At 52.0% G+C, this 23487-nt stretch overlaps 2 protein-coding genes across 2 annotated transcripts; both read left to right on the top strand.

Annotated features, from left to right (window-relative positions):
• Positions 1 to 179: 179 nt before the first annotated feature.
• On the top strand, positions 180 to 14293 carry TGME49_225220 (SCP family extracellular subfamily protein; the record flags this gene model as incomplete). Its single annotated transcript, XM_018780094.1, has 16 exons — positions 180 to 269; positions 933 to 1131; positions 2074 to 2274; positions 3609 to 3728; positions 4187 to 4336; positions 5291 to 5401; positions 6207 to 6407; positions 6664 to 6915; positions 7641 to 7790; positions 8037 to 8147; positions 9495 to 9698; positions 10559 to 10582; positions 10932 to 11089; positions 11894 to 12009; positions 12545 to 12756; positions 12871 to 14293. The coding sequence occupies 16 exons, from the start codon at positions 180 to 182 to the stop codon at positions 13032 to 13034; spliced, it is 2463 nt and encodes an 820-aa protein (XP_018635988.1). The 3' UTR covers positions 13035 to 14293.
• Positions 14294 to 17540: 3247 nt separating this feature from the next.
• On the top strand, positions 17541 to 19948 carry TGME49_225230 (hypothetical protein; the record flags this gene model as incomplete). The annotated part of the gene is made up of 2 exons (XM_002366155.1): positions 17541 to 19275; positions 19449 to 19948. The coding sequence occupies 2 exons, from the start codon at positions 17541 to 17543 to the stop codon at positions 19946 to 19948; spliced, it is 2235 nt and encodes a 744-aa protein (XP_002366196.1).
• Positions 19949 to 23487: the final 3539 nt, after the last annotated feature.

The raw sequence follows: 23487 nt of genomic DNA, 5'->3' as shown, positions 1-23487 counted from the left end.
CCGCTCCCTTCTTCGACTGGCTCCGCGCCAGGGCGTCCAATGTTAATTCCTCGTTGTCATTCCCCCCAAGGCGTGTTCTCGTTTCTATCGAGACCCCGTGCACTGTCCGACTGCGATTCTAGGCTCTACCATTTGTAAGAGGGTGGAGAAGTCCGGGCAAGTGCAGCGTCGCCACCACAATGGCGGGTCGGACGACTCGCGCCCGGCTATTCCTCATTTTCGTGGCCTTTGTTTTTTCCGCGAGGGCCTCTTCTGCATCGGCTGCGCAGGTGAGCTCTAGTGGTCTGGACAGATGCCTCAGATCAACGCGATTTCCTCGGTCGTCGCGCCTTCCGGTGTCAGACGGGGCATACGGCGCGGAGATGGGAAATGTGGAAACGTCTCTTGGTTTCGATTCACAGTTCATTTCTGGGATGTGGTACATGCATCTGCATTGTATGCTTTGCTCTGTGACCAAGAAACAAGCGCAGAGTGTTCCGTAGCAGAACCAGATCGCGCCGCGGTTGAAAATCGAGGCGGCAACCGTCGTGTCCCTAGGAAAAACGCCAGTCTCCACCATTTCTCCTCCCTCTGAAGCGGGTGACAGCGTTGTGTCCAGAGGTGTGGTTCGCGAGCTGTTTTCTGAGAAAATCTGTCTTTCACAAGCCTGGACTCGAAAGTCTCCGCGCATGCTGTCCGCGGGCCAAGGGCACAAAATGAAAACTGCTAAAGGTCGCTGGACCTTGCTTGGGCAGTCCCGTTCACCTTTGTCGCTCACAGCTTGCGACGTTGAAGTGAAACGCGGCTGATCGTACAGATGGTCTTCCTCGCAGACCTGTTCCTCGTCACCCGGGACTCTGGACGGGTCGTTTTTGCTACGTTTCTCTCGAAGACCACCTTGAAGAAATCGGAGCCTTCGTGTTGGTTTTTCTTCTCCGAATTCCTTGCTTCAGCCTGGCAGTGACCGTGTTTCTTCCTTTCCCTGCAATCCCAACGCGGGACCGTCGTCTTCGACCGACTCCAGTAAAGAACCCACGCAGCCACCGAGCGAAAGAGAACCGTCTAGCAGCGGCGATGTTTCTGCTGTCGACGCCTCTGTTCCAGCAAAGCCTGTCTCTTCGTCGAGGACTCTCTTACCTGCAGATGAGGAAAGTAAGGAGACTCTTGAGGCATGCGTTTCCTACAGGCACCTGTCACTTCCCGGCCGGCTGAAGTTGTCTCCACGGAAGGGAACGTTATAACTAGAGTGGGCGAAGAACGGAGGGAGGGCGCTGTGGAACAGAGCTCGGTTGGAGAGCCAAGAGACGTTGGGAAACACCAAGTTGTCTGGGGGAGTCTCTGATGGAGGCAGAGAGTTTCGCTCGCCACAAGAACGGACGCAAGAGCATCGTTGTGTGCGTCTGTTGGTCGATAATGGAAAGTGGGGGCATCTTGGAATCTCTTTCCATCAGGAAGAGTGACTCTGTCGTGAGCAAGCTCTCTTACGGAAGATGAGCAGCAGAACCATATTCTTCTTTGTGGCTCGTGGTGTCTGAGGGGGGCGCATGCAGCTCCGTACGGTGCTGGCGTCTGTGCATTATCAGCCAAGGTGTGTAACATTTCCTAGGGTCTACCACATCGGCTATGTTGTGGGCGCAGTATGTGGATTGTTGGTGTCGCTCGTATTAATGGCGAGAGCAATTGAGTTGTTTGACGCTAGTGAATTCCTCCCAGGACGAGGGTACTGATATCAGACATTGTTTCTTTGTCTGTCTGTCACTTACTTATTTACTGTCCCTCCGCCTCCCACCCGTATCTTCTGCTGTGTTTGCTTCCTTGATGTTTCTTTGTACTCCACCTTGGTTTTTTTTTCTCGCGTTCTGGCCCCTGTTCTATATGTTCTTCTCTTCCGGACTATGTCTGTCTGTCGCTCTGTTTTTTTGTATATGCGTCTCCCCCGTGTTTGTATTTTCGACTTGCTCCCTTTTTTCTCTGTGTACGTTTTACTTCTTTTCCCTTTCGGCACTATGCTGCTTTCCCTCCGTCGTCTGTCTGTCTGTCTACGGCTTACTCTTCTCTTTCCTTCTCTCTCTGCTCTCTGTGTCTGTTCTCCAGTAGAGTCGAGTTCGACAGCTCTTTCTTCTGCTTCTCCTCACGCTCCTCACGAAGGACCTTCTGATAGAAGCGTAAATCTTCAGTCTTCTTGGCAGCCGCATCACTCCACTCCTCGCCGTGCTTCCTCGCTCCTTGGGAACCAACGGTGGCTGCGCGGGAGTCACTTTGTCTCCCCTTCCGGCGTTTCCTTCTCAGCACTGGGTAGGCGGAAGACTGCTTCCAGAGATTTCTGTCTCGTTTTCCTGACCCATTCACTTGCAACACTCACCTGATCTTCAGCCAAGTTTCTTCACTCTGTAGTTCGCTGGACAGGTTTGAACTGCTGCTCAAAAGGCGGTCTTCGCCAGTCTTCTGGTTCCACACCTGCGGCAGATCAAGAGATCGTGGACCTTTGTCTTCTGGCGGGCAACTGACAGTTGGATACTAGGTTTTCGGTGAAGTTGAGTCAGACGAGCGCGCTGGCCAGCACGGCCGCAAGTCTTGCATGCACTGTGTATCCAGCTGCAGCGGTTCAGCCGCAGAAGACTCGAACGCTGTGCATGCGTCTGCCAGCGCAAAAGTGATCTTAAGTAGTTTTCAGACGGGTGTCGAGCCAACGAGAATCTGGAGGAGTATCCATTCACATCCTCGAGTCTAGTTTGTAGACGTTCCCTCTATTTTCAACCTCAGATCAAAGGAGTGTTAAGAAAGGTTCTCTTTTGGTGCCGAGTGGGATTTATGTCACTGTGTCTCTTTCCTTCCCTTTTCAATCTGCGATTCCTTTTCGCGCCCGTCCTCGAGCATGCATGTGGACGCGTATGTGATTCCGTTCCTCATTGTTTCCTCTTCGTCTGGATTCTGAATGTCTCCGAAAACTTCGAAAATCGTGTCGAGAGACTCTTGAGGCGTTCACGCGTCAAGCGACGACAGTTTCCTGCATGCAGATGACCGGAGGAGGGGGATTGCTCACATGCAACTGGGGTCGGAAGCCTCATGTTGCAAGCGCAGGTCTCCGAGACAGAATCCGAATTCTCCACGTGTATCGATCAGAACGAGTGGATGCATGCGTATAGCAGCGAGCTGCTATTATCTCCGTCCTGGGAGTAATCATGTCTCCGACAGGATCTGGCCTCTCCAAGCGTGTCATGCTCCAAATGTATATCTGTAAAACGATGTGTATGTACAGAGGAAATGACTGCTTAGATGGGAGGATGATCAGTTCCGTCGTACTAAGAGGGGAATCAATGGGACAGGTCCACATGTTCTGAGCAGTCTGCATGGATATGCATGCGTCTTCATGCAGAGAAGACTGCGTCTCAGATGGCAGTGGGAGTGATTGAATCATGCTGGCAGAGTGCATCCCTGACAAAGGATCACCATTTTCTGTGGCGTTTAACGCTGCTTTCGCCTCCGGGATAGGTTTCCTCTGCGTTTTTCGAAGGTACGAGTTCCACGGGCCGTGTTTCCGCCGCGTTGGCTGTCACTTGCATGCGCTTGGGGTCCTGCGAGACACAGTTTTACTTTTTTCTCTGTTTCTGCTGGCATTCCCTCTTTAGAAAACGCGAGTGCACTTGAACCGGCTCTGGCGCGTCTTGTGGCGAAGTGGGCAGTGCAGAACTCAGAATTCGCGATCGTTGCAGACTCGGTTTCTCTCCTCGAAGGCAAAGAATGGGATTGTAAGGCAGAAGAAAGGAAAGGACAGACTTTGTGTCGCGTTCGTCTCCATTTTTCCAACGTCCACCACAGCGAGACATAGGCAACATGGAGAAAGAATGAGAGAGAGATGCAGAGCTCTTCGAGAAACAGACGTCACCATATATAAAATGATGCGTGGATACAGAAAAGCAGACACCTTCAAGATCTAAACCAGGAGTCCAACTCGTAGTACATTACTCCCCAGAAAAAGGTAGTGTGTGAACGGTGTTGCTAGATAGATGTGCATTGACAGTTATAGAGAGAGGGAGGTAGACCGAGAGAAACATACCTACAGCCAGGTAGATGGGTCAATCATTAGAGACGCATACGTAGACAGACACGAATGTTTGTGGTCTCTCCGATTCTCTCTCCCCGATTCTCTCTCCCCGATTCTCTCTCCCCGATTCCCTCTCCATGTTCTCTTCTGTTTCGTCCTCAGACGGATGTCCGGAATTCACATCGACTTGGAGTCGTTGCTCAGCGAGTTGTGGGAAGGGTCACCGGTTCCAAGTTGCGCAAGAGCGACGAGGAGACAGCTGTTCCACTTTCTTCTCTTCGCGCGGCTGTGTGGGCGTCTCAGGCTGCCCCAGTGAGTGTGAGATGTGAGATCAGGTTCTCTGGAAAAAACAAACAAAAAGACCTTTTTGAGAGACTTCTTCGAAAAAGACCTTTTTGAGAGACTTCTTCGACCGTTTTCAGGCATCTTCCAGTTTTTTAGGAAACGTTTGAGAAAATTTCTTCGATCGACTCAGAATGTTTTCTGAACATTCCAAGCAATTTTTCTACGATGTTTCAGGCTACAACGCCCAGCGACAAACCGGGGAACCACACTGTCAGCACCTGAGCCTGTCTCCTCTGGCGTCCCGGTCTCTCTCCAGTCTGACACAGTTTTTTCTTTTCGTCATATATGTGCAAGTCACTTCTGCGTGTATATACGTATATGTTACCTGTTGATCTATCTACATAGACATGTATATATATATATATATATATATGTATGTATTCATGTGTAGAGTGCATGTATACTTAGACATGTCTGTGTAATTGTGATAAAGTGTGTGGAGAATAGAGACAGATAGAGACAGTGTTTGGTTTCCCTTCGTAGTCAGCTTGCCGAAGCGAATGCATGCGTGAGAACCGTACACTTACATGCTTGCACCTCAAGTCTGCTCGATCGAATGTCGTCTGGCTTTTCTCCCGTGGTAGAGGTTTGAAGGCGAAAAGACGCTTCCCCGGTGTCTGGACCTCTCGTGAAAAGAGTGATTAGTTAAACGCTTGCAAAAACGCTCATCTGCATGTACTCTTCTCGCTTCTTCAACATACACAATTAGGTTTCTATCTCCGTTTATACACATATATATATATATATATTCGTATACATGTATAAATATACATGTTTTTTATGCATGGAGATAGATTTGTGTATGTAATCCTTTTTAAACGAGACGTGGAAATGCATGCGCCTACGGTTCTTGAGTTCCTTGTGTCGTACTGATTTCGAGGGTTGCGTTGTCGCTGCGACTTCCACTCTGTGCGCATGCAGCCCCACAAGAGAAATGGAGTGCTTTGGGAGTGGCGAAGCCGCCGGATGTGCCTGAACCCATTTTCCTCGAACTTGGTGAAAAACTTCCCGATGAATCTACATGGGAGTCAGGTGCGCCGTCGACTTTCTGGACTCGTCTGAAGACGTTACGTGAAGATTTTTCATAATCAGAAACAACAGCTTTTCGTTGGTTTTCGAAAAAGGCAACTAGAAACGTTGCGGGTTTTCGGAGATGCTTTCTTCGGTGGCATAGCGTGAGAAGGGAACAGCCTGAGTTTCTCTCGCGCAGAAAAAGGGAAGTTGCCAGTGTGTGTGCCTTCGCTTTGTTGCTCGACGCTCTAATGCGCTACCAGATCCACTCGAATACTTTCATGTAAAGCAGATTTCGTTTTTGCGCAAAGACCTTGCGCGACTCGAAAATCTATATATACATCAGACCAAATAAACAGGGACACCGTGAGATTTTGCGGATTCGAGGCGTTGTTTTTCAAATCGTGTCCTTCCTGATCTGTCCATAGTCACTTGAGATTCGAGTTACGAACATCGTCTCTCATCATGTTCAGTGATCTGAGATTTGAACTGGGGATATCCTCTCTCATTCGTCCACCTTTATCGGATCGTAAAGCTCCAGTTCTCTGTCAAGTTTACATTTCTCTGAGATTGGAGCTCTAACTCGCTGCACGCCGATACTCTTTTCGGTCGACCTGACTTTGGAGAAGGGCGCGAAAACGAATTTAGACGAGGCGTGCATGCAAAGCAGGAAATTTTTTGGAGGAAAAAGTAAAATGAGGAACGCTGTCTTCATTCGCAGCAACAGTGAGAAGCATCTTCTCCTCACAGCGCGTCTGAGCGCTTCCACGAATGTTGCAGGGAAACTGTGTCCGTTTCTCGATTTTTTCGAACGCTTGCACTGCAGAGGTCCTCGCGGATGGTTCGGTGTACTTCACCTTTGAGACGGCGCCGTCGAGACGCCATTTCAAGAAACGAATTCTCTCAGATACAGAATGCGGTCTGGCGCTGCGAACGTTCTTCTACACCGGTCGGCAAAGACAGAAAGAGACTTCCGCGTTCGTCAACGAGTTCGTTTCAACTGGCGCGTACATTCCTTGTCCAGGAGGTGAGAGATCCCAACTGAATTTTTGGTTCTTTTTTGCGCGTTGGACGTGTCAAGAGTACTAAAATTTAGAATATGGGATGGTGAAAGCTATACACAGAAAACGGGTGGTGGCTCATTTAATTGTCGACGCTTTTCGCTCTTTTCGAAGTGAGGGTAAAGAGACGTGGAAAGGTGTCTTGTCTTCACTGTGAAGGACGACAACCAAGTATTTTTGTTTGCCTTTCCTCTGCCCTCGGTGGCTTTTCCTGTCCTTCAGACGAGGAGGCGATTCGGAGGAAATCGAATCCTCTCTCTCACCTGATGGCCGGGCGGCCGGCGCCCATTGCTCCAGCGCCTCGAACTGGAGGACGCGTTGCGGTGTATCCAGAGACGCCGAGAGTGATTTCCCTTGCTCCTCAAGAAAATGAACTTTTCCAGTTCTTCAAAGAACGCGTTTTACAGTCCACCCCCGATTTCGCTTCCCTGGGCCATCAACTCAAACCCTCCACCTTCAGCAAAACGCACTTACGTATGTCCGAAACTGTGGTTCTCTGTCTCACACCTGCCTCTCCGTTGGATCTAAGCTAAAGAGATAGATTGGAAGATGGAGAGATAGGCAGATTCAGAGATAGATAGGTCATACATGTATGAATATATGTAAGTAGAGGTATTCGCAGATGTCTGTGTGTTTGTGTGTGTCTGTGCACCTCAGCTGGTCTCGAGCAGATTCGGATAGACAGAGATGAATATGATTGTGCGCATCGATGCTTTCTAGCATCCGTATATACATTGAGATAGATAGGGAGAGAGGTGGAGATGACTGGCTGCAGATAGAGTCCCGTACCTCCATGCCTGCAGAGAGTTCATGAAGTAGAACTGTCAAGCATACTTTCTTGAGTGTCTTGATGTCCGAAAGCCTACTCGCTGCCTCGTCGCGTACACATGTCTTCGCATGTGTCTCTCTAACTGCACACTGGAAGTTTCTCAGCACCAGGACCTGTGCCGATAGAAGAACTCGGAGTTTCATTCTGGGAGATGAAACGTCTTCACTTCGTTTCTGTCGCTTTCCTCGTGTTCACTCCGTTTTTGTAACGCGTGTCACATTGCCTCTTGTTTTAAAAGTCTCGTCACAGTTTGTCCACTTTCGAAAATCACCTCGCTTCTCATTCCTTGTTTTAACCTCTGTCACACGTATTCGTTCCATCTGTGAACGTCTGGCCACCTTCGTTCGTTTCTGCCTTTTTTTCTTTTCAGCAAGTTGCCCGCACATCGTCTCGACGCCGACAGTCTGTTCGACGCAGTGTGGGGTTGGCACGACTTTGTTTTTCCACGTTCAGCCCGATGGTTTTAACTGCGGAACGGTCTCTGTTCTTTCTCACTGCGAAGCCATTTCCGGATGCCGAGGTCGGTGGAAGAGAGATGCTTTTGAAGAGTCCCAGCTCGTCCAGAGTTGTCGTCCTAAAGTTACTTGCTGAGCAGAAAGGTCTTGACTCTCTAACTCCGTCCTTGTTTAGAAAAGAGACGAGATGTGTGGCGGGAATCTCTTCTGAGCAGGATGTTTCTCCTCCCAGGACGTCAAAGGAGTCTTTCTCGGTCTAACGTTCTTTCGCAACGGCAAGGGAGACGGATCTTTGTCTGTTTTCTTCGTAGATCTGGCGAGCAAATGGAAGGTTCTTCGGGTGACGCGCCCAGACTACATGCCTCAGGCGATTTTCGACGAACTCGGCGCTTTGCTCCCCGACGAGACGACGTGGGCGAGCGGTCCGTCGACGCCTTTTTCCTCCAGCGTTGGTCTTGAAGTTGCTGCGCAGATGACAGATGCGCCAGTAGTCTCGTCCTGGGCTACATCTCTGAAACGTTTGGTGTCTTTGGTGTGGCACAACCTCTTTTGTCCGTTGCCTTTCTCTCAGCTCTGCTGGTTTCGGTGGATAGAAGGTGACTGTTCTTTGTCGTTTTCCCTCGAAGGAAGGGTGGAGGTGTGTTTCTCGCTTGTCAGACGTAGTCGTGGAGCTGCAGGTCACTCGTTGTTTATACGTCGCCTGTTTCAACTGCAGAGAGACTTCGTGGCGAGGTTTGAGCTGTCGGTTTTTCTTGCACACCCGAGCTCTCTTTCTCTCTCGGAACAGTACACGTTTTCGCGTCTTTGATACAATTCATCAACAAAATGCAAGTTTTTTCATTCCACTCTGGGACTACCGTTCAAAGCACTATGCATCGGGTCCAAATGTTGAGTAGAAAGCGTCGCAGCTAATCCTTTTGACGAAGACGCACTTCCCGTGTTGTTTCGTAGACTTGCTTTTTGTGACAGCTGGAAATGTTTGGTAGATTCATCTGAACTGCCTCATGTGGCGAGTGACGAAAGTAATTTCCGATTGAAAGCGGATGGCGTGAAAGTTCGCGAACGGAAATTTGCAATTTTCCTGGAAAGCGCCTTGCAGCTCCTTCCCGAGTTTTTCTTCTTTTCCAAAGGCGCCACGTTTGCATCTCCTGTGTTTTTCTCTTGCAAAATATTAGTGGGGGTTCCCTCTCTTTTCTTCGTCTTTTCGCACTGAGTCCTCGTGTGGGCAATGAAAGAAACTTACCGTGTGTCGACGGACCAGTTTCTTTCGCTCTTGGAGTCGACGGTGAAAGAGTGTCTTCTCATCTATTGCTGGCACTGTATCAAGGTACTTTGGACTCAATAAAATAGTGGTGGAACATTGTTCTTCCCAATGCAAAGACGACGCGTTTTGGGGTGTCTGCTTAGTTCGGAAAGAATGAAACGGTTTTCCTTTGATAGAACCATTGAATATTCACGACGCGTGAGCCGAAATCGCACGCGGAATTCAGGATCCAAGAACAACCTTTGTTGCCGAAGACTGTGTCTTTTCGTAGAGTTCTTGAGGCCGCTTCTCCGGTCGGTATCTTGTGAGAGGAACTCTTCCGCTCGAGTCTTGCTTGCAGTGTCGGATTCTTTGTCTCGTCCAGCGACCTCGGCGCGTCAAACAGTTGAACAGTCGAGAACAATGCGCCTTTCCGTCTCTCTTGTCGGTGGAGCGTCCGGCGCCCTGTCCTGCAATTCAGCGACTCACAGGAGTTGCGAACGAGAACGCCTGTTTGTGCTTGCAGTGGAAAGTGAGGCGGGGAGGTGTTCGATTTTTGCGACCCGCCACACGAGACGCTTTCGACGCGAAGGCGGAGAAATTCTAGGCGATCAAACACCCGGCGCAGCTGTGCGCGCGTACTTTCTGCGAGAGTTGCGACAGACGGCCCCGGGCAAATTCGAGTGTGTCTCTCTTCTCGGCTTGACTGACGACGACATTATTCCGCCCAGTAAGGAGAAAGCAGAACGGCGAAAAAGAGACGCGATTTGGGGCGTTTGTGTATGTGCTCGTCTGGAATGTCTTGCGCGTACGAGGTGGACTCCCGATGGAGATTTTCTGCATCTTCGTATACCGGATCTAGGCTGGAGTTTGTGAGCAGCGCAGGTTGAGATGGTGACCGTGTAGACGTAGAACTTGTTCAACATCAGTATAAGCTTTTTCTCTCGGGATGCCCATGTCCATATAATCACACTGTGCTGGGGATGCATCACCGGTGGCTATCCAAGCTGTACCCACGAGTTCCTGGACACCTGAGCATCACAGGTATTTACTTCGATTGTCTTTGTGAATGGCATTATTTGTCATGGCTTGATTCAAACAGTTCCGTAGAAGTTTTTCTGTAGTGTTTCATTCTTGTGTCAACATGTCAGTGAAGTATTTTTATTGACGAAGCGTGTTTGATCAACATAACAGCACACATGGTCAGGCATTCCGTTCGAGCCTTACACCGTCGGCGTCTGAACGTGAACATCCTCTGAGCCATGATCGAGGAGGCCGAGCCTTTTCCGAGTTTTGTCGAAAAAAGCGCGTTGATGAGCACCAGGCAGAGGTTTCTTGCTCATCTGGAAGTCAAGACAAAGACAGCAGTCCTTGATAGAGACCGGGAAGCGAAGGACAAAGACTGACTGTTTCCGGTGTGGATAAAAATCGGCTTACGACGGAAGTGGAAAGAAACGTTTTTAGTGAACACACCCCTCAGTGCCAGTGCCTACTGAGATTGTGGGTGTAGTGTACTTACAGAGAGATGAGGAAGAAAGAAATCTCTGCAAAGCACGTATTTTTCTCTCGCGTTTGTTCGGTTTCTTGCAGTCGACGAGGCGGCGGTTGATTCAAGTAAGGCGACTCCTGAAGGGATCCGAGATAGGCATACAGGAGTTTTGTCTGGACTCAAAGGTCTACAGAAATCTGACAGACGAGGATACTTATTCTGAGAAGAAGGAAGTTTTCTCTCCGTGGTTTGCTTCTTGCTCGTGCTTCTCTGGGGAATTCGTATCCTCACTTGAGTGAAACTTGTTCTCAACAGGACTGTGTCAAAAAGGCGAATTCCATACATTCACGTGTTTCGGAGATGGATGGGTCAATTGTTATATGTTTTTATCTTACCGTCATCAGCTCGTTTCTCTCTGCCTCGGCCCAGCATGCGCCTCTTGTTCTCTGCTTCTTCTTCTGGAAAACTGTTCAGTCCTTTTAGAGAAGCACAACGCGTTTCGTCGCCGGTACGGTGTCCGTCCGCTGGAGTTCAACATGTCTCTGAAGAAATTCGCCGAGTACTGGGCGTGGCGCCTAGAAGAAGAAGGTTGTTCGATAAGGCATTCTGATCGAGAGACGCGAGTTGCCTATGTAAGCTTCAGACGCATTCAGTTCCGACGTACCCCTGTCAAAAGGCATGTTCTCCGGAAAATCGCGTACAAAGAGTGTACCGGGATCAGTGGAAGTAGTTATAAAATTGATGGCCGCTACACTTTGAAAATGGGAAGGGGGATTTCACTATAATTTGTGGGAGTTCCTACGGTTAAAATCGAACACAAATTTTTTTTTCGCTGTGCATCCATGTATATATGTGTATATATAGACGCCTTTGCCCGTTACAACTCTTCAGAGAAAGACGCAGACAGGCGTTCTCTGGACTCGCGGAAGTCCCCGACACACATGGAGAACTCCTGGTTTTTTTAACGGATGCAGGCGAAAGATCAAGTGTACTTTCGAATGCAGATTCACACCCATATCCTTACACACACGCCTCTCAAGGTCTGGTAGCTAAACTGCGTGTTGTAAATTTAGTGAGAAGAGAGGGGAGATGTTTCCTGTCGGCCTCATGTAGCCGCGGTTTATCTCTCACTCGGCAGATACTATTTTTGCCCTTTGCAAGCAGCTGCTTCGAATGTAACTTTCGAGTGTTCAAAGATGTCGAACGGAGTCGACCTTGTGGCGAGTCTTCTTGCTTTGTTGTTCTGTTGCCCTCTAAAGATACATGGTGCGTTTTTCTCGACTAGAGGGTCTTTTTTTCTTTCCAAGGGTCCTATATCTTCGGTGGCAATTTGTTTCAGTGTTTTTCTCCACTTCGCTATGGGTATCTTAGAAGCGTTTCTAGCTTTTTCTCTGGAGCCCTTCGGTTTTTGCTCCCTTTGGATCTTGTCTCTGCAGATGAACGCTCCAGAGTTCAACACCACGGGCGAAAACCTTTCCATTTCGTGCACGCTGGGATCGACCTCGTGGGCAGATGTCCCCGCCGGCTGGTTCGATGAAGTTCACTGCTACAAGTGAGGAGAAACAGACCACAAAACATTTCGCAGCTTGGAGGCAAAATACGTGTCTGACGAACATTAAAACGGCCTTTTATGTGGCAAGGAGATGCAGGCGAAATGCGGGAGTGGCGGTTGTCTTTTGAAGGGTCCACAAAGAAAGGGAAGACTTTGCAGCAAACGCAGCCTTTTCGCTAGGTCCGTCGCGGTACCCTCCATGCCTCAGTTTAGGGTGAGAACTGCCAGTCGCCTACTCCCTTTTTTTGCGTGTTCTTTTTTCGAACTTCCGTTTGCTTTGTGTGCCGACCGATCTGTTTCATTGACTCCTTCTGTGGCAGCTAGGGATATACTTCGCGAGCTTTTTGTTCGAGTCGCAGGCGGCGTCCTCATCACAGCAACTCTCGACGTCACTGTGCACGCGGAGACGGCGGGAGGTCAAGCCAGCTTTTCTCCTCTCGAGTTCCTCGGGCCTCTGGCCGCGTCTCTCATCTCTTCAGATATATCTATGGGTCTATCTGCTTGTCTTTAAGTGCGCCTTGACTGTGATTTTCAGATACGGAAGAACGGGAAATCCGTGTGTGGCGCAGCCGCTGTCGAAGTGCAATCCTGAGAGTCACGCGGAAGGCATCATGGTTGGGCATTTCACGCAGCTGATGAGTGACCGGTCTCTTTTCGGTGCATGCGCGGTTCGCCATTGTCGTCAGCCGTGCAAATTGGGGGACAAGGCTGGCCAGAAAGTTCTGACGGTCTGCAACTACGCCGAAGGTGAGTGCGGGGAAGGCCGAGAGGAACTCGCGAGGCTGTGCCGAGGCAGACAGCGGCGTTTTCGGGGTGTCTTCTACCACGATTCTTTCTCTCCTTTCCTTTACCGTGTTTCAGGAGGAAACATCGAGGGTACTTATCCCTTTAGCCGGCGGGTGGCAGAGAAACTGGGAGAGATTCACCCGGAAATCTTTCAGGCAGCCGAGGACGAAGCCAGTCAGAAAGCGTGTCGGGTCACGCGGGACATCTGGTCCCAAAAAAATCCGTACAAGCCTTTTTAAAATCGACTCGAGTGTCGCAAAGAGGGCGAGAGAGAGGCGCAGGGGGACCGCCTGCAGTGGCTTTTCCAACAAAGGCGCGTGGCAGGCGGGTTGCATGTAGCTCCGAAGAAAGGACGGCGCGTTCGCCACTGGAGAGAGCGTCTTGCGCCTGGTACGTGTGGACAAGACTTGACTCTTCGAGAGTCCAGCCGCTACTGCGAGGAGTGAATACTACGTACTCCCTGTAGACCTGTAAAGGCTCTTTTTCCAGTATTTCGGGGTGTCTCGGATCGAGAAAAGCGGAACGAGTGAAAACACGCGTCAGGCGTTTTGACAGGTGTCCCCGATTAACATACTCTTTTCTGCAAAGCGAGCGAAGGCAACGAAAGGGGAAAGAAGTACGTGTCGGTCGTTCCGAGCTTGTGCCGAAAGGGTTTAGAGAAGTACAAGCACGTAGACCCAGCAGTTTGGAATCAACGAGCTCACGGGGTCTCTGACGCATAGAGGCGGCGTGGCAGTAAAGACGTCTGCACGCGGCGAATTCTTGGCTAGGAACAGACAGTGCAGAGCTGTGTGTTTCTCTTATGAAGAAGGGTTTAGACATCGAGGAATCCACGCATTTTCCCAAAGTGCGGACAGGCACAGAAACAAAGAGGTTCCGGTTCAACCCAAGAACTGTAAGGGGACGATCTCCGTGTGATGGCATACACCGGAAAAGTCTATACAGATAAAAACGTAGCAGAATGGATTTTCTACACGCGCCGGACGTTTCTTTCCTTCCAAGTTTTCCGTCTTCGGTCGCTGTCGAAAATGGTTGTTTTTGTGCCGACTTGAAGTGTCTCGTCATTGTTCGGCACACATTCCGCAGGAATACTTGTTCGTTCATGGTGCACTCACGTTCATTTGAAGAGCAGCTCAGCTGCAGACAGATTCGGTTCCACGAACAGGGCGGGGAATGCCACACTCCAGTACGGCGAACCCGTGTGCATGCTGATCCATGAGGTATTCCACTGAATCGGCAGTGGAGGGGCTCATGCCTCGAAGGTAGGGATGGGCGACAACTCACATTGAGGTTCTGCGTTTATATGGATGTATATGAATGTGTATGTGGACACCTCTAGTATGTGAAAGGCTGGCGTTCGAATGTACAGAAGCACAGTGGTATCTGTGGTGTGCATGCCTTTGTTTGGGTTTGGGTATGTTTGTATATGCAAAAGAATGTAAATGTAGACATGTTGACCTAACCGTCGCAGTCTCCCTGTTAGGGAATTCCGTTATTCAGGGTCGAGTACGACAACTGCCTTTCAACAAAGTGCGTAAAATGCGTTTGCCTTAAATCCAGTCGCACGTCATTTTCTAAATCGTTTGCATCGCCCTTGCTCCCCACGGTATGGTTCTGTTTCTTTTCGCTGCAAACGTCCCGGTAGTTGAAGACGCTCGCTTTCACAAGAAACACAGTAGTTTTGCCCAAGTACTCGAAAGAACATCAACACCAAAGAAGGAGAATGGTATTCGTGTTCGACTTCGGACGTGTTTGGCTGCCCCGAGCCTCTCGCGCACTCGGGATGAACGTGCTTCTTGTACTGGGCAAAACGGGACAACCAGCGGTCGCCGAACTGAGGTCGGAGTACTAGCGACAATTAGGAAAACGGGTGGGGCATGACATGTCTGCCTTCTCAGTACCCATAGACACACGGCGAAACGATCATGGTGCGCGTCCATGTTTCCCGAGGCCCCCACCCGGAGGCGATGAAGATTCAGCGTTGTACTTGCGTGTGTTTGGTGTACTTGGGGTCACTTGAACGTCAAAAGCACATTCTTGTAGGCAGGTAGAACAGTCTGCACCCACAGCCGAAATGCTTTCCGGTATCTTCCTCGAGGACGGCCGAACGACCGCGTCAAGTCTTACCGCTTTTCACTGCGTGTATACACTCTCCATGTTTCCTAAATTTACAAATGGTCATAGTATCATTTGCTTCCGTTTCATGTGCCGCGAGAAGATCGCGAGAGGGGCAGTTGCAAGTTAGCAAGTGGCTACCGACTGACGAACACCGGGCTGTGTGTAGCGGGGGACCTATTCGGTACCACGACGACACTTCGTCGCGTCTCCGGCGCTCGAATTTCAGGCACCGTCAACGTGTGTGCGGTCCTCCGAGCACAGGCTGTCTACTGTGTAAAAGCTGCTTGCATCAAACACGGACATCTTAACCCTCCACATCGACAGCTCCTCCGCGTTTTGAGAGATCGGTCGAAAACGAAGCCGCGATTCACGGCCACGAGCTTTGGTTCGTACAGCTCACTGGAGCGAGGACAGGACTTCGGAACAGAGACCCGCCTTGTTGGTGGGCACTCCGTCTCTTATCTGCGATGCTGGCAACCCGTGTGGAGAGCACAAAGTCCCGGCGTGTGTTCGTGGTGCCGGGGTGATTCCTGCTTACGCCGTCAGCGTCCAGCGGGACCTGAGCGTGGCCAGAGGCTCCTCACGTTGCCGCCTAGAGACCTCAGACTCGACTGGTACCACTACACAGGCGGGGGAATTGCGACACAACAGCCAATACAGGAACCCATTTGGTTGTGTCTCCATTTGCTGGTGCGTCGCTGAATCGCGCTGAACGCCATGTGCCCGCCAGAGCAGTCTCCGTCGTCTGCGTCGCGTTGTCGCTCGTTGGCGCCGTTTCCTCGGTTTTTTTCGAATACCGGATTTTACAACCACTGGCACGCGGAAATTGAGAAACGGGCACTCATGAACTCGAAGCGGCGTCAGGTCCGTTTGCTGGAGTGTCGTATTCGAGTCGTCTGTTCGTCTCCTCTCCCGTCGCTACGAGTGCACAGTGGTGTGTACACGCTGGGTTCTTCAAACATAGATCTTCGGGCAACTCACAGACACTTCCAGCTCTAGCTGGTCTGCTTTCTTCTGTGTACACACACGGCGCGAGATGCCTCCCGACGAACGGACGGGAGTTTACGTATTTTGAGAGACCGTTGAATCTCCTTTTGCGTACCCGAAGCAGCCTGCAGGCGCTCCTTCCCACGTGTACCAGTCGGACAGATGCCAGTCTCCTTCCGCAGGAACTGCACCTACGCGCCACTTGCAGTTTGGGGAGGGGGGAACTGGTGCTGTTTCGCCTGCATGCCAACTGCGGGTTTGTCTACAGCGCTGTTCTGAAACTTCAGTGGTCTTTTTGCGTTTCGACGCGTCTTGGTTGGCAGGCAGCTGTCGGCTCCCTCGTAAAAAATGCGTTTTAACTCGGAGAGGGGGTTTCCGCCGCCCGGCAGTGCGCCTTGCTGCGCCGTGTGTTCTGGCTTCTGTGTGAGTAACTTTTCTTCTCCCAGGTTTCTCTGAGATTTTTGGGAGTTTTCCCTCTTTTCCTTTTCCCGTGCTGTCGAGGCTCTGCCGAAAAATCAACGGCTTTCTCGTGCCAGTGCGAGGACACCTGCGCGGTGCGGCAACCAAGAGGCACGACATTGAGCTTGACTGGAGGCGGTTTCCACGCGCGTTCGTTTTCCAGCTCCCTCAGTCGTTGCCGTTCTTCCCAGATATCAGTTTTTTCGATCTCGTGTGTTTTCCCTGGCGCGGAGATGCCTTTTTCGAGTTTTTCACCACCAGGGTCTTGCCACTGCGCTACACACTGCGGTATACTGGTGATCGTCTGTTTCCTTGTCCCTGTCTCGTGCGTCGCGGGCGCGTCCGGGACCCTGTGTAGGTTGCATCGATTCTGTGGCTATTTTCGAAAGCTGGAGGCGACTCGAATCTAACTTATCGTTGCAGTGATCACGCAATGCGGGCAAGATGAACGAACGAAACTTCCCCTGACCCTTCTGCCTTTCTAGTTTTCTGAGCGATGCTGCGTTGCCATCTCGTACCACAATGTTGTCCCATGGAAGATTCTGCAGACCTCTGTGTTCATCTTCATCTAACAGAACGAGAGTGCAACCTGCTGTGTATCTTCAGTCCCTCGTGGCAATCACAGCAGCACGGGCATCTGACCTGGTCAACAAGCGCCTTCACCATTTAATCTGCGTTTACCGGACCATGTAGATCCCGGTCTCGGGCGTCCACAAGACGTCGTCCTGTATGTCTGATCCGCGTAATTTCTTGGGGCGTTCGTCTTTTTCCCCATACACTCTTTTCTGCGTTTCTCTGCGAACGGACGTGCGTGAATTTCTGATGACGAGTAGGCGGTCCGGGGCACAAGGTCACCGGGGAGTTGTTTCGTATGTGTCTCCGAGTTTGTGCCCCTGCACCTTATGTGGGGTGGAACCCGCGTGCGTCTGCGTTCTGCGACTCCCTTTAACTTTCCAGGTGGGGTGCCTTCCTCTGTTTTCCAGTCGATTCTGTAGAGCACGTGGCCCGCCTCGTCTGTCACTGACGAGCAAAGTCGCCCCAGGGAGCTCGAGCGACTGGACACACCCGTTCTTGTTGGCGGCTGTCTCGTCCTGTGTTTTCTTCTGTTTTTGAACTTCGCTCGTAGAAAGTCACCGACAACTGTGCCCGAACGGCTGCAGCAGAGCCCGTTGCATTCCGAAATGGCTGCATGCGCGCCGAAAACGCGCCTCCGGAAGCGTCCGGAAGAGGCGTGCGTGTCGGACGTCGACAGCGGCCCGCCCCCGAAAAAAGCAAACGCCTCCGAGTCTGCTCTCGTACCGAATGTGGAGAAAAAGTCTCCCAACCCCTCAGGAACTCGACGACAAAGTGACCACCCGCGCGGGTCAAGCGCCGCAGCAGTCGACGAAGCCCCGGTGTATGTACACCGCATCCTGGGGTCGCGCAGGGGGTACGACAAAACGCGGCCGCCTCCCGCGCATTCTTTCGAGAGCGAAGGCCGCCAGAGAGGCGAAGAGATAAGGCGAAGCGCGAGAATTGGTGATGCACTTGCCCTTTCAACACCGGGAAACAGCGATCACGCCGGTTCCTCTGAGGAAACGACGGCTCCCAGCTCCCATCGCTCCAGTCGCCTCGCCTCTGCCGTCGACTTGTCGGTGGATTCGTCTGACTCGAAGAGACCAGAAGCACAGGGGCTTTCGGGGAGAGACAGTGACGGCGAAGGTCGAGAAACAGCGTGTTCCCGGTGCGTGAACCACAAACCGCCAGAACGCGCGTCCGCCGCCTCGCCGCAGTTCGGCACATCTGCGTTGTCGCCGGATGCTTCTTCTGCGACTTCGGCTCCTCTCGACTGGAAGGTTTCTGACGGCGACTCTCTCAGACACGCTCTGCAGCCTGACGCCGCCATCTCAAATGTCGAGCGGTCCCCGGAACTGTCCGCAGGTGCCTTGTCGCTGTCGGAGAGTGGAGAAACGTATTCATCGTCCTCCAGTGCAGATTTGGTCTCGGGGTCCAGCGGCGGCCCTCACCTTCGTGGGCGCGCACTCCCGTCTTCTTCAGAGCCTCCGGCGTTGCCGTCGTGGCTGAAACAACTGAACTCTCCGATGCTTCCCTCCATGCTTCCTGCGAGCTCGGCTGACCCTCAGAGCGGCCCTGAGCACAGGCGCTTAAAGAGTCCGGAAGACGACGAAGGTGACGGACTCTCTGTGGTTGAGAAGGAGGCGTCAGGTGAAGCTTCTGAGTCGATGAAGACCTGCCACCGCGCGCGTGCTACGCCGTTGGGTCCCCCGCCCGCGTTTCCGCTCCCGCTGTCCGTGCCGCCTGGCGGCGCTCGCGGCCGCCCCTCGTCGACTGTGTCCTCAGGGACGAAGGGGAAGGTAGCGACTGTCACAGCGAACGGAGGCGGTGCCTCTCCTAGTGAACGTGGAGAGAAAGCGAAGAACTCGCCGGCCTCCGACTCGCCGGGTCGAACGACCCCACCCGCGCCGGCCTGGCTGTCAAGAACGCGCCCGGGACCGGCCACAGGTGCAACTGCAGAGAAGGTGGAGAGAGCGGGAAGGACTCGCAGCGGAGATTTCTCAAGGGAGGCCAGTGCTTCATGTGCTTCGTCGCAGACTCTCAAACGCTTCGGAGAAGGTGGCAGTCCCGGTGTCTCCTCTGGGGGCCGGACGCCTGCAGCGACCGCTGGAACGGCGGCCAGCATTCCGCAACTTATGGCGCCTAGCGGTTCTCCGAGCCGCGCGACACCCCCGGGCAGTCAACCTTCTGGACAGCTCCGGAACCACGCCTTGCCCGGGTCTTCTGAGGATGACACGTCGCCGATACGCGCAAACGCGACAGGTGCGAGCCCTCCGGATTCTCTCTCCTTGTCTCCCTCGAGATCGTCGCCCCTCCCTCCGCCTCTGCCTCGCGCGCTCCCGAGACGCGCAGGGCCCTTAGGTACGACGCGCGCCTCCCAAGCATGTGCGTGTGTGTGAGAGCGCGAAACAAACGCCAGCTCGCAATGTTTCTGTTTCCCTATAGGTTAAGAACACGAGTCCCCTTCCATCGCCTTTCTTCTGTCTCAGGTGTCTGTAATGTCTCTGCTGTCGAGTTTTCTCCCTTCTTTTCAGGCGTTTGCGGACTGTCTGCGCAGCGTGGGGGAATCGGAATTCCTCTCGCATTGTCTGAGCATCCTTCTTTCTCCCTCGAGAAGCAGCTGCAGGGTGCAGAAGATCGGCGGGCCTTTCTACGGCGTCTGTTGCGGGGAGGAGCCCCAGGGCGCCCGGAGTGGCCTTTGCCGGTGGAGACGAAAACTCTTTTGGAGGCCGCGGGCGTGACGGCTGGACGCTTTCAACCCGATCGGTGGTTTTGCTGGGGTATCGAGCCGTTTCCCTCAGCTCGCGTTTTGGAATGGAAACTCGCCCGCGTGCTCGGCCGTCCTGTCCTCGATGCGGCGGCCAGAGGAGACGCGACTGTCTGGGGTATTCTGTGTCTCTCTCTCGGCGCGATTGTGCTAGGCGCCGATGTTGCTGAGCTTCGAGCGGGCTTCCAGCGACAGGGCCTCCCTGTCCCCGACCCGCTTCAGGAGGGTCGAAGCCAGTTTCTTCGGGGGACAGACGCCGGGAAGTAGAGGCGGCAAGTGCAACTTGAAAACAACTGCGATGTAACTCGGAGTGGGGGACTCCAGAACACGTTTTTGCGTGGACACAGTGGAGTTTACCCACACGGACTCGTTGCAGGGCAGTGCTGTTCCGAGCTGTTTGACGGGTTCAAGGAGGGAGGCCGATCGTTTAATGGACGAAGTGTCTGGGAGGCGGCGGCGAACGCCACGCAAGATGCTTGAGATAGGGGGAACCGCGAGAAGGCGCAAGAGACAGGCCGTTCGTTTCCAGAGAGTGAGAGATGATGCGTCTCTCAGCGTCGGTGTGTGCCGGAGCGAGAGAACGAAAGAAAGGGAAAAGAAAAAAACAGCGAAAACGGCCGGAACCGGTCTTGCGGAAGATACCCGAATTTTGGGGTCTCGGGTGTGGACCCGCGTTCGCGGTTCATTTAGGTCTGCGTGGGGGGGAGGGGGTGCCGAGACACTGCGCTTCCGGGCGTTAAGAGTTCCTAGAGCTTTGGGTTTTTTATCGGAAAATAAGGGTCTCTTGTCTGCAGCGGTCCATCCCGGCACATGTGCGTGGGAGAGAGATGCTGTCTGGTTTCAACGCATCTTTTTTCCGTGACGCGGTCCATCCGTATACGCATGTATAGATTTCTCTGCTTTCTGGTTTGCTGGGTAGCCTTTTTTTCTGTGAGTGCCGACTGGAGAAGTGCTCGACAAAGAATAGGTAGCAGCGAAAGGACGGCGGCGAGAGACTTGCCGCGTGTCTTACCCTGCTGGGTGGTGTACGAGCTCCTGAGAAGTAGTTCACCTCTCTGCTTCTGTACTTTTACTCGCTTCTGTGGGTAAGTAGATAGATGCGACGAGCTGCTTCCTATGAGACTGAAACGGATATGGGTGACAGTGAAACTCGTGTCCGTTGAGCATTTCAACGTGCAAGTATGTTGTGCGAAATTCCCACCCCTTTCCGAGAATCACTCGGCTTCGAGGGAGGCGAGAAAGACTGGGTGGCGAAACCGATTCTTGTTGCGTTCACGCACTGAAAAGGCCGTAACTCCATCTCGTCTTTGAGACTGACGAAGAAGACCCCCAATCGGAGAAGTTATCGGTTTTGTTCTGACGCCGGGGAGCTGAGGACGCCTTCTATACTTTTTTGGCGACAAGGCGAAAACCCATCCTAACGGCGATCGCGAAGGACCAGGTGTTTCGCTTCGGACAAGCGAACGCAGGGACTGAACTGTCGCGAGTTTTGGAACAGGAACAAGTGGACATGAACGGGGCGGGGGAACGCGTGTATTCCAACTGTTCTGCTCTTTCTGGAGGCACTGAGTTAGATGGCTGGGCCCGCCATATATATGTATCTATACATAGTTGTATGTTTACACGTGTGTGTGTGTGTGTTGGCGCTTGGCTACCCGCATGTATAATTCATTTTTCCCTTCGAGAGGAGATGAGCGCGTTATAGTGCGTAGGGTGGATTGTGTCCGTGATGACCTGGCTCCGTCGCCTGCACGCACACTCACCTGTGTTATGTTTCTGTCATGAGGAAGAAAAAGCACCATGCGTGACGGGTAGTGCGGCGAAAGTGAAGTGTGTAGCAGAAAGGACGGAAGCGCAGCAGACGTTCTGCTTCGGTAACAACACAACCGAGGCATTGAGCGGCATGCCATCCGTGCCTGAGTAGGGTGGAAAACACGTGACACAGCGCAACCGTGTGTGGCCACACATACGAAAAACAGCTACAAGACCATCTGCGGTGATCGGGGTGGTGAAAGTGCGAAAGTACATTTTTAGACTCGTGCACGCAGGCGTGCACGAAGAGGTTTGTCGTATTTTTGTCACTGAAAAGTATCGGCGTTGACCGAGGAGTGACTCGGCGGAGAGCCGAGCACCCATCGGTTTTTCCAGAGACAACCACAGCATCTCCCGGTGGGAGAAAAGTCAAGACGGGGGAGATGAATTTTCCAGGTGTGTTTCCTAAACCCTAAACAGTGTTTGCCTGCAGTGTTTGTGGGCGTGTACAGGGTTAGCGGGTAACGCTGTCCGTACGCGCGTGTAAAACGCACATGCCAGTCTGATTCACAGAAGAAATTTTTTGTCTGTGGCTTTTTTCCCCATTGCATTTCTTGCCTCGCACTCAACCATGATTCCGTGGAGAAAAGCAACTTTCCTCGTGCATTCACGAGAAGGCTGTGCTTCTCATGCCATCTTCCGCTTTTTCGTCTCCTGCGTCGGTGCAGGCGCCTCGTTCGGGCAGACCGTTCATGAGTGTGCGTCGACTGTCGTGTAATGTGAGACAATGAGTTAGCCGTCAGCTTTTGTGATTGGAAATAAACAATGTAAATATCTCTTGTTTCCAGTCCCAGTCAACAGCTCGGAGAGGCGAGCACTCGTCACTTTCGCTGTTCCCTGGTCAAACCCGGAGCGGAATGGGAACTCGGAACCCAGGGAATGCTCTAAGTCAGTAGTGCCCGTCCACAAACAGCGTGCGTCATGTACGTTACATTAGCTATTATCTGATACCTTGCTACCGGATTGGTTCTACGCTTATAACAAAAATAGCAACATTTCACTGAGCCTGACTTAGAAGAGAGCGGACGCTACATTGTTACAGTTAGAGTACACCGATAAAAGACAAGTTGTGCCCGTAGACTCACATATTTGCTGAATGTTCTCGAAATCATGCTGACACAAATAGGAGGTGGCTCCGGTAAACAAAGACCTGCGTCACAAATGAAAGCACAGAAAACTCTCGGTCAAAAGGCTACGCCTCACAGCGGTCCAGAGGTCGTAGCCTTCACTCGCAGAACGGAATCAGGCACCTTTGGGCTAAAGTGCTCAGGAAAAAATGCTACAAACTCGGCATTCCAAACTTACGAAAAAGCGGTACGATGGGGCTACCCAACGGATTCTTTCAATAGCGCCAACCATTGGCGGCACATGATCGATGGAAGTGATGCAAAGGTACTCCGGTCACCCGCAGCAGGTGGTGAAGCATGAATGGTGTGCACAACTTTTTCAATGCGTCGTCTTTGGTCGATATGGAAGTAAACTGTTGCAGCTGTAGCCACGAAATTGTTTTACTGCCCCAGACGGATTCCGTCTCTTTATATAATAGTATCTTAGGCGCGTACCTGGTGCGCGTATATGCGGACACCGCATTCGACATTGTCCAGTGTGACATAACTATAGATAACAACGTCGTTTCGGAGTTTAGAATGTCTCTGTTCAGGAAAGCAGTTTCGTCGGTAGCCAAAACAATGATGGCAGGCGTTTGAAAAAGCGAAACGACTTGAGGGCCGTCGGTGAAATTCGGTGAAGCTTTTTGTGCTCGGGAGTTTTCCAAAAACAGCGCACTCTCCGGAATCAAAGATCGGCCGCGTACCACCATCCATGTTTTCTTCGATATGGCGAAAGGTGAACTGTGTTATCGAACACTACAGTGTGAAAGCTCAGAGATCAAGGGTGGATCTGAACGCTTCAGAACTATATTTCCTGCACGATTCTTGAGGTACACGAGCCGACAGCTACATGACCCCACAAACACGTTTTCCGACCATCTTCTA

This window comes from Toxoplasma gondii, chromosome X (assembly GCF_000006565.2).
Source record: "Toxoplasma gondii ME49 chromosome X, whole genome shotgun sequence".
Classification (NCBI taxonomy): Eukaryota; Apicomplexa; class Conoidasida; order Eucoccidiorida; family Sarcocystidae; genus Toxoplasma; species Toxoplasma gondii.
Note: the sequence above shows the minus strand (reverse complement) of the source record. Positions and strands in the feature narration are given on the sequence as shown.